The sequence below is a fragment of the Apiospora kogelbergensis genome (assembly GCF_038363985.1).
Source record: "Apiospora kogelbergensis strain CBS 113332 chromosome Unknown utg000002l_segment0_segment0, whole genome shotgun sequence".
NCBI classification, from domain to species: domain Eukaryota; kingdom Fungi; phylum Ascomycota; class Sordariomycetes; order Amphisphaeriales; family Apiosporaceae; genus Apiospora; species Apiospora kogelbergensis.
In genome coordinates, this window is record NW_027117419.1 from 4760718 (window position 1) to 4772956 (window position 12239).

At 53.9% G+C, this 12239-nt stretch overlaps 4 protein-coding genes across 4 annotated transcripts; 2 read left to right on the forward strand and 2 right to left on the reverse strand.

Annotated features, from left to right (window-relative positions):
• Window positions 1-3033: 3033 nt before the first annotated feature.
• On the reverse strand, window positions 3034-4270 carry PG998_004472 (SOR/SNZ family domain-containing protein; the record flags this gene model as incomplete). Its single annotated transcript, XM_066871290.1, has 4 exons — window positions 3034-3236; window positions 3328-3931; window positions 4060-4092; window positions 4169-4270. 4 exons carry the CDS (start codon window positions 4268-4270, stop codon window positions 3034-3036), a joined length of 942 nt encoding a protein of 313 aa, XP_066735040.1.
• A 1279-nt stretch (window positions 4271-5549) lies between these two features.
• Window positions 5550-6470, forward strand: PG998_004473 (SNO glutamine amidotransferase; the record flags this gene model as incomplete). Its single annotated transcript, XM_066871291.1, has 3 exons — window positions 5550-5782; window positions 5895-6123; window positions 6153-6470. 3 exons carry the CDS (start codon window positions 5550-5552, stop codon window positions 6468-6470), a joined length of 780 nt encoding a protein of 259 aa, XP_066735041.1.
• A 1609-nt stretch (window positions 6471-8079) lies between these two features.
• Window positions 8080-9790, reverse strand: PG998_004474 (uncharacterized protein; the record flags this gene model as incomplete). The annotated part of the gene is made up of 3 exons (XM_066871292.1): window positions 8080-8878; window positions 8962-9540; window positions 9630-9790. 3 exons carry the CDS (start codon window positions 9788-9790, stop codon window positions 8080-8082), a joined length of 1539 nt encoding a protein of 512 aa, XP_066735042.1.
• A 625-nt stretch (window positions 9791-10415) lies between these two features.
• PG998_004475 (cleavage polyadenylation factor subunit fip1) lies at window positions 10416-11535 on the forward strand (the record flags this gene model as incomplete). Its single annotated transcript, XM_066871293.1, has 2 exons — window positions 10416-10592; window positions 10657-11535. 2 exons carry the CDS (start codon window positions 10416-10418, stop codon window positions 11533-11535), a joined length of 1056 nt encoding a protein of 351 aa, XP_066735043.1.
• Window positions 11536-12239: the final 704 nt, after the last annotated feature.

The window sequence follows — 12239 nt, forward strand, 5'->3', positions numbered from 1 at the left end:
AAGTTCGCTTGCTGTGATGAGCCCCGTATCGACAGACAAAGGGAACTGGCGAAGTGGGAAGATGGAAGAGAGAGGTGCGTCACGAAAAGGGCAGTGTGGGAGGAAGTTGACGATGGAGAATGCAATGATGCTTACCTCTTCGGCTGCCGTGTTGCTGGCCAGCCGGTTCTGGTTGTTGAGTTAGCTTGTTGTGACAAGCCCCGTATCGTGACGTTCAAGAGAAGTTGAAGGAGTTGGCAGGCGGAAGAGAGAGGCGCATCACGAAATTTATAGTGTGGAGGAAATCGACAATGGAAAATGCAATGATGCTTACCTCTTTGGCTGCTGCTGGCCAGCCGGTTTTAGTTGTTGGGTTTGGTTGTTGGGATGAGCCCCGTATCGTGATGTTTAAGAGAAGTTGAAGGAGTTGGAAGGCGGAAGAGAGAGGCGCATCATGAAATTTATAGTGTGGGGGAAATCGACAATGGCAAATGCAATGCCGCTTAGCTCAGGCGTGTCTTGCTGCTCGCCGTGCAGTTCTGGTTGCTAAGTTCGCTTGTGGTGGTGAGCCCCGTATTGCCGGTCAAGGGTAGCTATCGCGGTTCGGGGGCGGGCACAAGAGACGCATAAGCAAAACCACAGTGTGTAGGGATATGAAGCAATTTGACAGCGGCAGATACGATACGGCTTGCCTCTTACGTTACGCAGACAGTCCAGGTCTGATTATTATTACGTGTGTCTACTCTGATGAAGCCCGAGGCAAGTGTGTGATGCTGTGACAAAAGAAACACGAAATTAACATGGGAAGTCTCCGTGAGGAGAGCAGGCTCAAGTCGTTAAGGATGGGAACCTGGATACGGGAAGCTGGGATACGGAGGTGTGGTCATTCAATGTGTGAACGTGTAATGTGGAAACCGGAATATTATCGTCGGTGAAGATCAGGGCTCAAGGGCGCCGTTAGGGCTGTGGAGGTGAATATAAAGAGAACCACGTTGAATTCAAAGTGTCCATCGGCGTGTGGCATTCAATGTTGCCGGCGATGTACGGGGTGGTGACTTTCTAAGGTACCGGATGAGTCGTCTTAGTTGTAGTGACGAAATCAGCGACGTGGGATGAACACGGTGAAGCCGCAGTGGAAAACACGAAAAGGAAAGCACGTAAGGAAGGCACACGCGAAGGAAGGTACGCAAAGGAAGGCGCGCAACGTGTGGGTTTGGCGCAGAAGGCGCAGAAGCAATGGAAGTTCGAGACGCGCAGAAGTTCGGACCGTCGAGGATGTGAGACGCGGGGGTTGCTAGGGGCGCCGACGAGGGTAGGCGGCCCACCGGCTTATTCGGACGATTCTTTGTTGCTAGCCCTGATACCACTGGCCGGGCTTGAAGGAGGTACAGTACGCGACTGGGCTCCCAGCTGTTCAAGAAAACAGGGGAAGAGAAGGTATGACGGCTATCTATCAAGCTAACATGCCACAGAAGTCTTGGTGGTCTCAGCCCTTCTGTACGCCGAGTTCTTAGAATGCCATGTAGCCTGGGTTCTTCAAATTATCTGTAGATCGAGGTGGCTAAGTCTTGCTGGCTAGGCTGGTAAGGGGAAATGTTCTCGTGATCAGGGCTTGCTATAAATCTTTGCTGACTTCTCTTATATATAGGTAATTCCCCGAGACGGTGTATGTGGAATGTGGTTTATCCATCTACAGCATTGATGCCGAGTAAGGAGTATCAATTACATTCTAAATCCCTTCCTCCGGCATCGACTTGTTAATATCGAGCGAGCAAACATAGAATAAGAAACGATACGCAGTCGACCGATGGATGTGGGACGGATAGTTGCTGGGATATCTTGGGACGAAGCGTCGTCTTGATACTCTAGGAGTGACAGTCGTCCAGATTCTTTGGGACGGGAAGTCGTCCGAATGTTGTGCTGTTCAAGGGCTCCAAAGGGGTAACTGAACGCCCTGAGCACTGTCAACTCCTTGACGCTACACCGAACTTGGTTTTCCACTCGGAAATCACTTGCCTTATAGGACCTTCAAGTAGCCAGGAACAACTGTTTCGGCAGTGGCTGTTTGCCCAAGATAAGCAAGCTTTGCTCAGCTTTAGAATCCATCAAATACCCATGGTTTCTGGGAGAGTGGTGTTTGATCATAACTGATAAGAACGGTTTCCTGCTTGCGGCTAGGAGACTACCTTTGGGACTTCAAGGGCGGGCATTCCAATCCATATGTAGAGCAGAAAGGGAGGGGATTTGTCTATCTGGCGCAGTATGACTTGCGGCAAGTGACGACGATGGTTCGATACAGAACTTCTGTTGTCAGGTACTGAGTAGCGAATTTACTCACAAGGGTTGACTTATTGCTCCTGGCAAAGGAGCCTGGATGATTCAGCAACTGATCCCTTATGATTCTGGTATTTCTTTCTTTGCGGGATCTGGCTGTATGACAGTGGACTAGATGACTAGCAGTAAACAGAGGTGGCATCGACGATGTAAGGACTAGGTCAGCAGAAGCAAGCTTGATGGGCTGTGACCAATACAGGCAAACAGAGAAAGTGGTCAGCTCAGATGATTGCGTGAAAAGGGCCAGAGTGTTTGACTTGGCCTAGAGAAAAGGAGGAGTACCAAATGTTTATAGGCGAAAGGCTTCCGAGCCCTGCTTGTCATCCATGATGGAAACGCCGCAGTAGTCACCAAAGGTACAGGTGAGTTAGGACCTTATCAATGGTGGCAAATCATGTGTCGTTGAGATTGGCTCTGATGCGGAGTCGAATGTGAAGATTGGGTCCTCAACGTTTGCTGGAACTGGATTGCAAAACTTCTATAACGGGGAGTCATAACAGGTAGTGACTGTGGCCAATGATACTACGACTTGCCTGGCAGCTATGGACGGTAGCTACCTAGGATGCCTTGCATCTCTGCTGGGTCCTCTATGTTTATCAATGCTAATGGGCATAATCATCAAGATGACTACGGGTATGGCAGAAGACGAGTTTCATTTTACCAGGTATCCAATTCTCCATGGGCTACTTACTACATACTGACTGACAACTAGGTATCCTATTACCATCCCCGTCCAGCCATCTTCTGGTCCGCCCGCATACTGCTGACCGAGATACCAACCATGGCCTCTCCCAGTCCTGTGCTGCACTCAGCAAGGACCTTCGCGTCGCGGAAGTGAGTCGTGGCCTTGACAATAGCTTGCGCTCGCTTGGCGGCATCGCCGGACTTGAAGATTCCACTACCGACGAAGACACCATCGCAGCCTGTGAGAGAAAGAAGAGCACGAAGTTAGCCAAGGAATTTAACGCCATAAACATGAGAGAGACAGAAGAGAAGGAAAGGAAAGAGGCATACCAAGTTGCATCATCAAAGCAGCATCCGCAGGCGTAGCCACGCCGCCCGCCGCGAAGTTGACGACGGGCAAGCGGCCGAGCTCGGCGCACTCCTTGAGCAGGGCGGCGTCGCACTCGAACTCGCGGGCGAGCTGGCGGATGGCGAGGTCGCCGCCCTCCTGGAGGGCGGCCTTGGCGCGGGCGATGTCGTGGTTGAGCTGGCGCATGTGCTTGACGGCCTCGACGACGTCGCCGGTGCCGGCCTCGCCCTTGGTGCGGATCATGGCGGCGCCCTCGGCGATGCGGCGCAGGGCCTCGGGCAGGCCGCGGCAGCCGCAGACGAAGGGGCTCTTGAAGCCCGACTTCTCGACGTGGAAGGCGTCGTCGGCCGGCGTCAGCACCTCGCTCTCGTCGATGAAGTCGATGTCCAGCGCCTCGAGGATCTGGCACTCGACGAAGTGCCCGATGCGCGCCTTGGCCATGACCGGGATCGTCACCGCCGCTTGGATCTCCTTGATCATCCCCGGGTCCGACATGCGCGCCACGCCGCCCTCGGCGCGGATGTCGGCGGGCACTCGCTCCAGGGCCATGACGGCGACGGCTCCTGCTTCTTCGGCGATGCGTGCCTAGTAGTGGTCATCAGTATTGGTCATTTGACCGTACAGCAGTCTTCGACGCCTTGGATATCGTGGCAGAATAGCTCTAGATAAACATGTTAGCTAGAGGTCGTAGTGGGGGATAAGATATGACGTACTACCTGTTTAGCATCTGTGACATCCATGATCACCTGTCCACAGCGTTAGCAACAAGCAGGAAATGGCTGGCTGGCAGTGGAATAGCAGGCATAACAAGTGTATACGTACTCCTCCTTTCAGCATCTGGGCCAAGCCAGACTTGAGCTTGAACGAGTTGTCATCTTTGGCGGCGGCAACGCCGCTGCTTCCAGTGGCGGTGTTGTTGGTCATTGTGGTATATGAAGAGGTATCAGGTATCGTGAGTGCAACGGAGAATGGAGCGTAGAGTAGCTGCGGGAGACGATGGAATAGCTAGAAAAGCAAGGAAGAGAGAGAGAAAAAGAGAAGATGGCGAATTGATGAACGGCAGTATGATCAGTGCGATAGAATGGAAGGGCGTGAGTTGATGAGTCAATGCAGCACGGCCCGAATCCTCGGCTTTGGTTGGTAATGAGTCGACGTCTTGTTAGTGGCCGAGGGCGAGGTCGAGGTGTGTTGCAATCGGGTAGATAGTAGTGCAGGGTTGCAAAGAGTCGCAGTTGTCAGTCCCGATGGAGCAGGAGAGGGAAGATCAACTGCTGATTTTAATCAGGGTATGCAGCCAGGTTCATCCGCGTTTTGCCTACTGGACGCGTTGGACCCCCAAAGTGGTAGAAAGAGAGAGAAAGCAAAAGGCAGAGTGTGTGGAAGTGTGGAGGGAGCTCGGCAGAGGGTTCCAGGGTCCAGACCAGTATCGACGACGGTTGGTATTAGCATTGGCAGGAAGATAACAACATGCGGCTACACGACGGATGAAAGTACTGTCTACATGTCTACTTGGGAATCTGCTCAAGATGCTCTGGGTATTTGGCCGGAATGGACCCTTGATTTGGAGATAGTATAGGTTCATGGTACGGACGGATGGCTCTAAAAAAACCTTATATTCCCACCGATGTGCTCAAGCGACACCCGGCTTGGCGGGTGCACGTAATAGATATTCGTCCGGTGCCTCGACTGACGGAGTGACTGACACATCATCGATATCTGTCGCCGATTCCGGCTCACCAACATTGGTCCCGAATTACCTACACCACACTGTCTGGAGCTCGGGGGGCTGCTGGCTTTAAAACCCTTCCCCGTTGCCGAGTCCATGACCTCACACCCGAGAGAGCATTTCCCAGAAGCCAAGTCCTCGCTTGGATGCAACCGACAAAAGCCGCATGTCCAACAAAACCACCCTTCCGACCATTTTCGCTAATGCACATCGGCCGCGACCATCTCCACAAACGGCAACTACAACGTGGGTACCATAATACCATACCACCCTCCTCCTACCTCCCGTCGTCTCCTGGTCTCCTGGGGGCGGGCCGCGGATCCTTACAAGCAGAGGCAGGCAAGTCAAGGGGGAGAGGGAAACCACGTTTTTACTATATCCATCTCTTGCGTACCTACCTACTTACTGGAACCCATCATTGGCAGTTAGGAAACATAGACCGATAGAGAGACAGAAACACGGCGACACTAAGTAAGAATGGCTCCTACCGTGGGCGTTCTCGCATTCCAGGGCGGTGTCATCGAGCACGTGACAGCCCTGAAGAAAGCCGCCGCCGCATTGCAGAAAGATATCGCCGTCATCGAAGTACGCTCGGTCGAAGAGCTCGAGTCCTGCGACGCCGGCCTGCTCATCCCGGGCGGCGAGTCGACTCACCTGTCGCGCGCCGCCCAGGGGGCCGGACTACTAGAGCCATTACGGGACTACGTCAAGTGAGCTACTACTATCTTTTCTTTTTCCCTTGCCTTCTCCTTCTTCTTCTACTACTGCCGCTTCTGCATCATCTATTCCGGTATCCATGTGCTGACTCGATGGGAAACCCAGGGTCAAGAGGCGCCACGTCTGGGGCACCTGCGCCGGCCTGATCATGCTGTCGGAAGAAGCGAGCGCGGCCAAGCAGGGCGGCCAGGAGCTCATCGGCGGGCTCGACGTGCGCGTGCACCGGAACCACTTTGGGCGGCAGAACGAGAGCTTCATCGGGAAGCTGGACCTAGGCTTTCTGCGTCGCAACCAAAGAAGGACGACGGCGGAACCAGCGCCGCAGCCAATGGTGGTGATGAATCATCATCGTCACCGTTCGAGGCCGTCTTCATCCGAGCACCCGTGGTGGACAAGCTACTGACAGCCAATGTGGTGGACCACGATGCCGAAGCAACGCCGCAGGACCCCGCACAGCAGAAACAGACCAGCAGCGCCCCAGTCGAGGTCCTCGCCATCCTGCCGGGACGGCACGCGTCCAACAAGGCAGCCGCGGCTGGGGAGCTGGGCCCTGTGTCGCCCGAGGGCGCCGGCGACATCATTGCGTTGCGCCAGGGAAACGTCTTTGGCACGTCGTTCCACCCGGAGCTGACTGACGATGTCCGGATACACGTGTGGTGGCTGGAACAGATCCTCGCGTAGAAGCACTACCCATAATGACTAGAGAAGACAATGATGCAACGATATCATGGCTGCATAGTTACCTCGGCCCCCATGGCTGAGAGAATTTTTGTATGTTTGGTGTTAGGTAATCGACGCCGCACATGCATGCGCAGCAGCCAAGCAGCTTCAGATGAGTCAAGTCGAACGAAGCTCCAGATCCCGAACAACAGGGCGTAGCGGGGGTTCCCAGCTTCTGCCCAGGGTCCCTAGCGGGATTTGAACCCGCCGAACTCCCTTGGCGCGGGGCTGCGGGAGCCAGTCAAGACCTCGTCTCTCGTCTCTCTCTGATCGCAGTCTCTCGACCTTCCTGTAGGAATCGACGAGGCCAGGGCCAGCAGCAGGAGATGTGAATAACAACGTCGCGAAAAGACATGAATCCGATGTTTCCAACTGCACAACATAAGGCTAGCTCCCAAGCCAAGCGATGGATCGACTCAAGAGTGCTCCTTTGGGTAACTGTAGCCGCCGCATTCGCCAGAATCTCCAGTCAGCCAGCGATGCCGACTTCATCTCTAGCTCTGCTCAAGCGCTGGCACTTGTACCCCCTAAAACCTAGTCCCCTTTCCCCCGGTTTTGCTTTTCTACCAATATGCTAGCATGACGAATGCTTTCTCAAGAGCTCTGGATATCTGATGTCTACGTATGTTTCTGCTGTGTGTACAATTCAGACGCCAATCGCCAAGATGGGCCTGAGTTGGGTTCGGATCCTGACGCCATCCACTATTGGTGCACTTGATATTTGCCAAGCAGCCGGTGTTTTTTACACTTCTTCATTGCGGCTCTCGGCGCCCGTAAAACAGCGCAATGTTCCTTGTTCGTGGATGTATCTCACTCAAATGCTTGCACCCAGGCTGTCGGGCTCACATATTGGCAATTGGATCCTTGCCATTGATCTAGGGGCTCTGCACTCTGCAGGTTGCGGGTGCGAGTGCGTGAAGACGGAATGGTGAATTCATTGTTGTGCCGTGATTACACGCTTCCAATCCCAAGCACAGATAATTCTTTCGAACGGGGCTGTCGCTATATATCTAGATACCCCTTTTCACTCCGTCGCCGACAACATTTAAACCTAGATTGCCCCTTTTCACTGTCGGCGACGACGTCCAGGTCTAAATGACCCCTTTTCTCCTTGTCGCTGACGACGTTCAGGGGGTATCGAGTCTTAAACAGTTCTTATTCTGATAGTGGTACACTGCTATGGGCAGTGTACTGTTCCCGTCTTGGACTACTTGGAATGCACTAAATGTGTTTTACGGTGTTCGTATCCTAAACATGGCATCGTTCTCACAATCTAGATCAAGGTGAAAGACCTGGAAACCGAATCACACAAATCGCTTGTTCCCTAGTTTCAGGCATATTGAGATTGAGATTGGGAAAACATGGAGATTCAAATCATTAAGTTCAGTAAGACTCCAAAATCCAACAAGCAAATCCATTTGTCCATTGCTAAGCAAAGATGCATACCTATACAGACCCATCCAACTAAGCCAGCCGGGTATCAACGCCAGAAATGAACACCTGGGAGAAGAAGAAAAACCCATGGCCCTCCGCTTCTATCATCTTCGCATGACTCCGTAATTCACCTCTTTCAATACATGCCGTTCTGCTGGCCGTCCGTCATGAACTCGCCCAGCTGCAACCGCGTCATTCCTTCCCTGGCATTACCAATGACCCCAGCCGACCGCAAGATGCCCATCTCGAACTCTCGCAGAACGGCGCCGAGGTTTGCAATCTCTTCGTCCATGGCAGTGACCCCGCCGTTCTTGGATGCCATCATGCGCTGCAGGCGCGCCATGACATTGTCCTGGACACCATGCATGTGCATCTCGATCTCGGTCAAGTTTCGCTCGTAGCCGTTCAGCTGGGACTGCATTTCGTCGGCCGTCTTGGAGAAGAAGTTGACGAGGTCTTGGCCATCGGATTCGGTGTTGGCGGTCCCAGAGCTTTGTTGCCGGCCAGACCAAAGACCGCCCGTGTGGTACTGCTGGGGGAGCTTGAGGTTGTCGACGGCGCGGAAGCTGAGTTTCGCGCTGTCCGTATCGTGTTGTATCGTGTTGCGGACGCTCTCAATGACCTCGGCGTCGGCTTCGAGCGCGCTTCGGACACCTCCGTATTTGCGCTCCACGAACTTGACATCGTTAGGGATGTGCTGCAGCATCTCGCCGTGTCCGGGCATAAAGGCGTCAAGCTCGTCTTTCTGCGTCATGAAATTCTGAATCATGCGGTCGACCTCGGTGATCTGCTTTTGTAAATCTTCATGTAGGTCGTTGAAGCGCGTCGTTCCTCGGACCATGCTGACATCGATCCTAGTACCGGGCACCGTCTGCTGGGACTGGCTCTGACCCATAGTCAGTCCAGGCATGGCAGGTTGTTGCATGGCAGAAGCGCTAGAATTTGTTAGCCAATACATCAAAACCATATGGAAAAAGAAGGTATCGCATACCCAAAACCTGGCCTCGCTTGGGATGACTGATTCATGAATGATGACGCTGGTTTGGCAAAGGCACTACCACCAAACAAGCCACCACTAGCTTGCTGCTGAGGCTGCTGTTGTTGCTGTTGCTGAGGCTGTTGTTGCTGTGTGTTTCCTCCTAAAGCTCCAAACAGGCCGCCGCCTCCGCCACCACCAAGTGTATTCGACGCTGGCTGCTGCTGCTGTTGGGTTGCGCCTAGACCACCAAACAATCCGCCGCCGCCCGTTTGCTGTTGTTGTGCCGGCTGGGCAGCATTGCCATTGGTAGATCCGAAGAGGCCACCCGACGGTTGTTGTTGTTGTGGCTGGGTGTTGTTTGCTGGGGCCGTGCCAAAGAGGCCACCGCTCGGCTTGGGTGTCGAGCTGGCAGCGTTGCCAAAGAGGCCGCCGCCCGTCGTCGATGTCTGGTTCGCCTGCGTGTTGCCGAAAAGACTGCTGCCGGCAGCGGGTGCTGGGGTAGTGTTCTGGCCGCTTTTGGGGATTGTACGAATTAGCACCGGCTGTAGACCTGGGGTAGGCTGTAAAATTGGCGGATCATCATCAACAGTAGGTTGCAGAGCAGTTAGGCTTTCTACGCTTGCAGGATCATAACGACGCAGAGCAACCATTCCTTCCATCCTTGCTCGCACCGCTTCCGCAATCTTTTCTGCTCTTCGCAGCTTTACTGCCTCGCTTTCCTCGGCCGGTATCTCGGACCGATGCTTGTACGGCTCCATGATGAAACGAAAGTATGGGCGATGAAAGGCATACTTACAACAGGCTGTTGGCCGAACCAGTGTTTATACTGAGCCCCCCCAGGACCGCTGGCTGACCTTGCGAGGGCCATACCAAGTAAGGGATGGAAGAAGGCGTTGAATCAAGGGATCGATGATTCAGGCGTTCGTCGCGGGATTCCAGAGGTCGAATGTGGTGTTGGCGGCGGATGTGGTGGGTGGCTGCGTTGAGGGAATGTTGATGGTTCGGAGGGTTGCAGGTAAACAAATAATTGTTTCTTGCCCGACTTTCCCATGCATCACCAAAAAAAGACGATTTGGGGACCTGCAGCAGCTCGGGTCGCGTTGGAACTTTTAGTAGCTGGCAGCCGCTTTAGTGGAAACAAGGAAACGACAAGGAACCAGAAGCTTCAGCCTCAATGTGATGTGGCAGCTCTCCACTGTAATGCCACAGCACCCGGAATTGGAGCTTCATGATTGGCCTGCTCTGCAAAATAAGGTTGTCAATCCCCTTGCTTCCACTAGCCACTTTTCGCTATCGATGTACCTCTGATTGATTGATCTCGCTAGAAACATTGGTACTGCTGAGACCTGAAGGCAGGCAAGGCAAAGCAAGCAACCAGCAACAACAACTGATACTCTCTCTACCAACCATTTTCTACAAGGCAAACGACTCGTCGTCTATTTCAAACAGCACACCCATATCATTCCATTTCGCACACACACGAACCCGCCAACATGGACATCGACGACGAAGATGATTTCTACGCCCCCGACGAGCCGGAAACCACCCAAGCAACGCAACCCGTAGCCGGGACCAATGCGACGGCAGAGGAGCAGCAAACCCACAATGAAGACCTTGAAGAAGGGGAGGAGGAGGACGAAGGTGCCGAGATGGACGAGGATGACGACTCGGTACGGCCAATACTGCACGCGGCGCATCTTGTTACATTGAAGCTAATAATCGTGATTCCAACAGGACGTAGACATCATTACTGAGCGCAAAGACGGCACGAAAGCCCCTCCCCCTCCATCCGCCAGATACAGCGACATCCGCAACATACCTCAACGGACAACGTCAACCGACGGCGCGTCCAAACCCGCCGCGAAGAAGGAAGACACCACCAGGTCCGCCTCCGGCGCCGATCTGCCCGCCGTCGCCACATCCAAGATTGACGTCAACGCCATACCCATACACAAAGCCACAGGCAAGCCGATCACACAGGTGAATATCGACGAAGGTAAGCACCCGCAAGTAAAAGGGCTACATGGAAAAGATGCGCCGGATAAGAAAGATCGCTTGCTAACTGAAACTCCCAACAACACAGACCTGCCAGAGAACGACAAGCCGTGGCGGAAACCGGGCACCGATCTCAGCGACTACTTCAACTACGGCTTCGACGAGTTCACGTGGGCCATGTACGCCGCCAAGCAGGAGAACGTGCGGGGCGAGTACAGCCAGGACGTCATGGCCGCCAACAACAAGAAGATGATGGAGGACATGCAGTTGATGATGATGGGCGGCATGCCCGGGCCCGGCCCGTCGATGCCCGGCATGGACGGCGGCGGCGGCATGACGCCCGACATGCAGCAGATGATGCAACAGATGATGGCCTCGGGCATGGACCCCAGCCAGATGGACGCGGCCACCATGTCGGCCATGTTCACGGGCATGCAGCCGGGCGCTGGGGGCAACGCCGCCGGCGGCCAGGGCCAGGGCCAGAACTTCGGCGGCGCGGGGCAGGGCTTCGACGGCGGCCAGAACCAGAACTTCGGCGGCGGCTACAACCAGGGGATGGGCGGCCGCGGCGGCGGAGGCGGCGGCTTTGGTCGCGGTCGTGGCGGCAGGCGGTGGTAGAAGCACTGCCCATCTTGCACTTGTGCTTATTACCAGGCACTATGTGCTATATATCCATATTGCCTGTGCTCTCTTTGACGCTTAGGCTACCCAGAACCAAGAGGGGAGAGAGAGACTATTACCCAATACACCAGATGTGGTGTTTGCAGCATTGACAACGACTAGTAATACACGAGGATGAGACCGTTCTGTTTCGGTCTTTGATGACAAAGTCACAATCATTATGACTGTTGTGGCGCCTTTAGTGACATGTCGCCGAGTACAATTGATAGCATGTCTGCATCTTCAGATCTGCATGCCCGTATGAATGGCATTGCCTGGATCTCCCCGTACTTGTCAGAACCAAGTTTGTTTTCGTGCCGCAAAGTGTGATAAGTAATATATAATGAACCTAGCCAAAGATTTCTTGTGACATAAAGGTTAGTATGGATGTTGTAAACTACGGCCGCTTCATCTCCTGGACATGGCTCGCCGACCCCCTTTTTGGGCAGCCCCTTTGATTTGATATAGAGCCACAACACCCTAGAAGCCTCGGCGATATAGCAGAACATGTGATTTGGATAAGTGCAGGTATAAGGTCCTTAAGTTTCTTAAGTGGCCATGTTACCTGGAAACGGATGCCATTGTACTCAACGAGTCCATGGCTGAGGAGATGAACTCCAACACAGGCGGCGTCCTCCCGGAAACTTGACACCGTCTCTTTG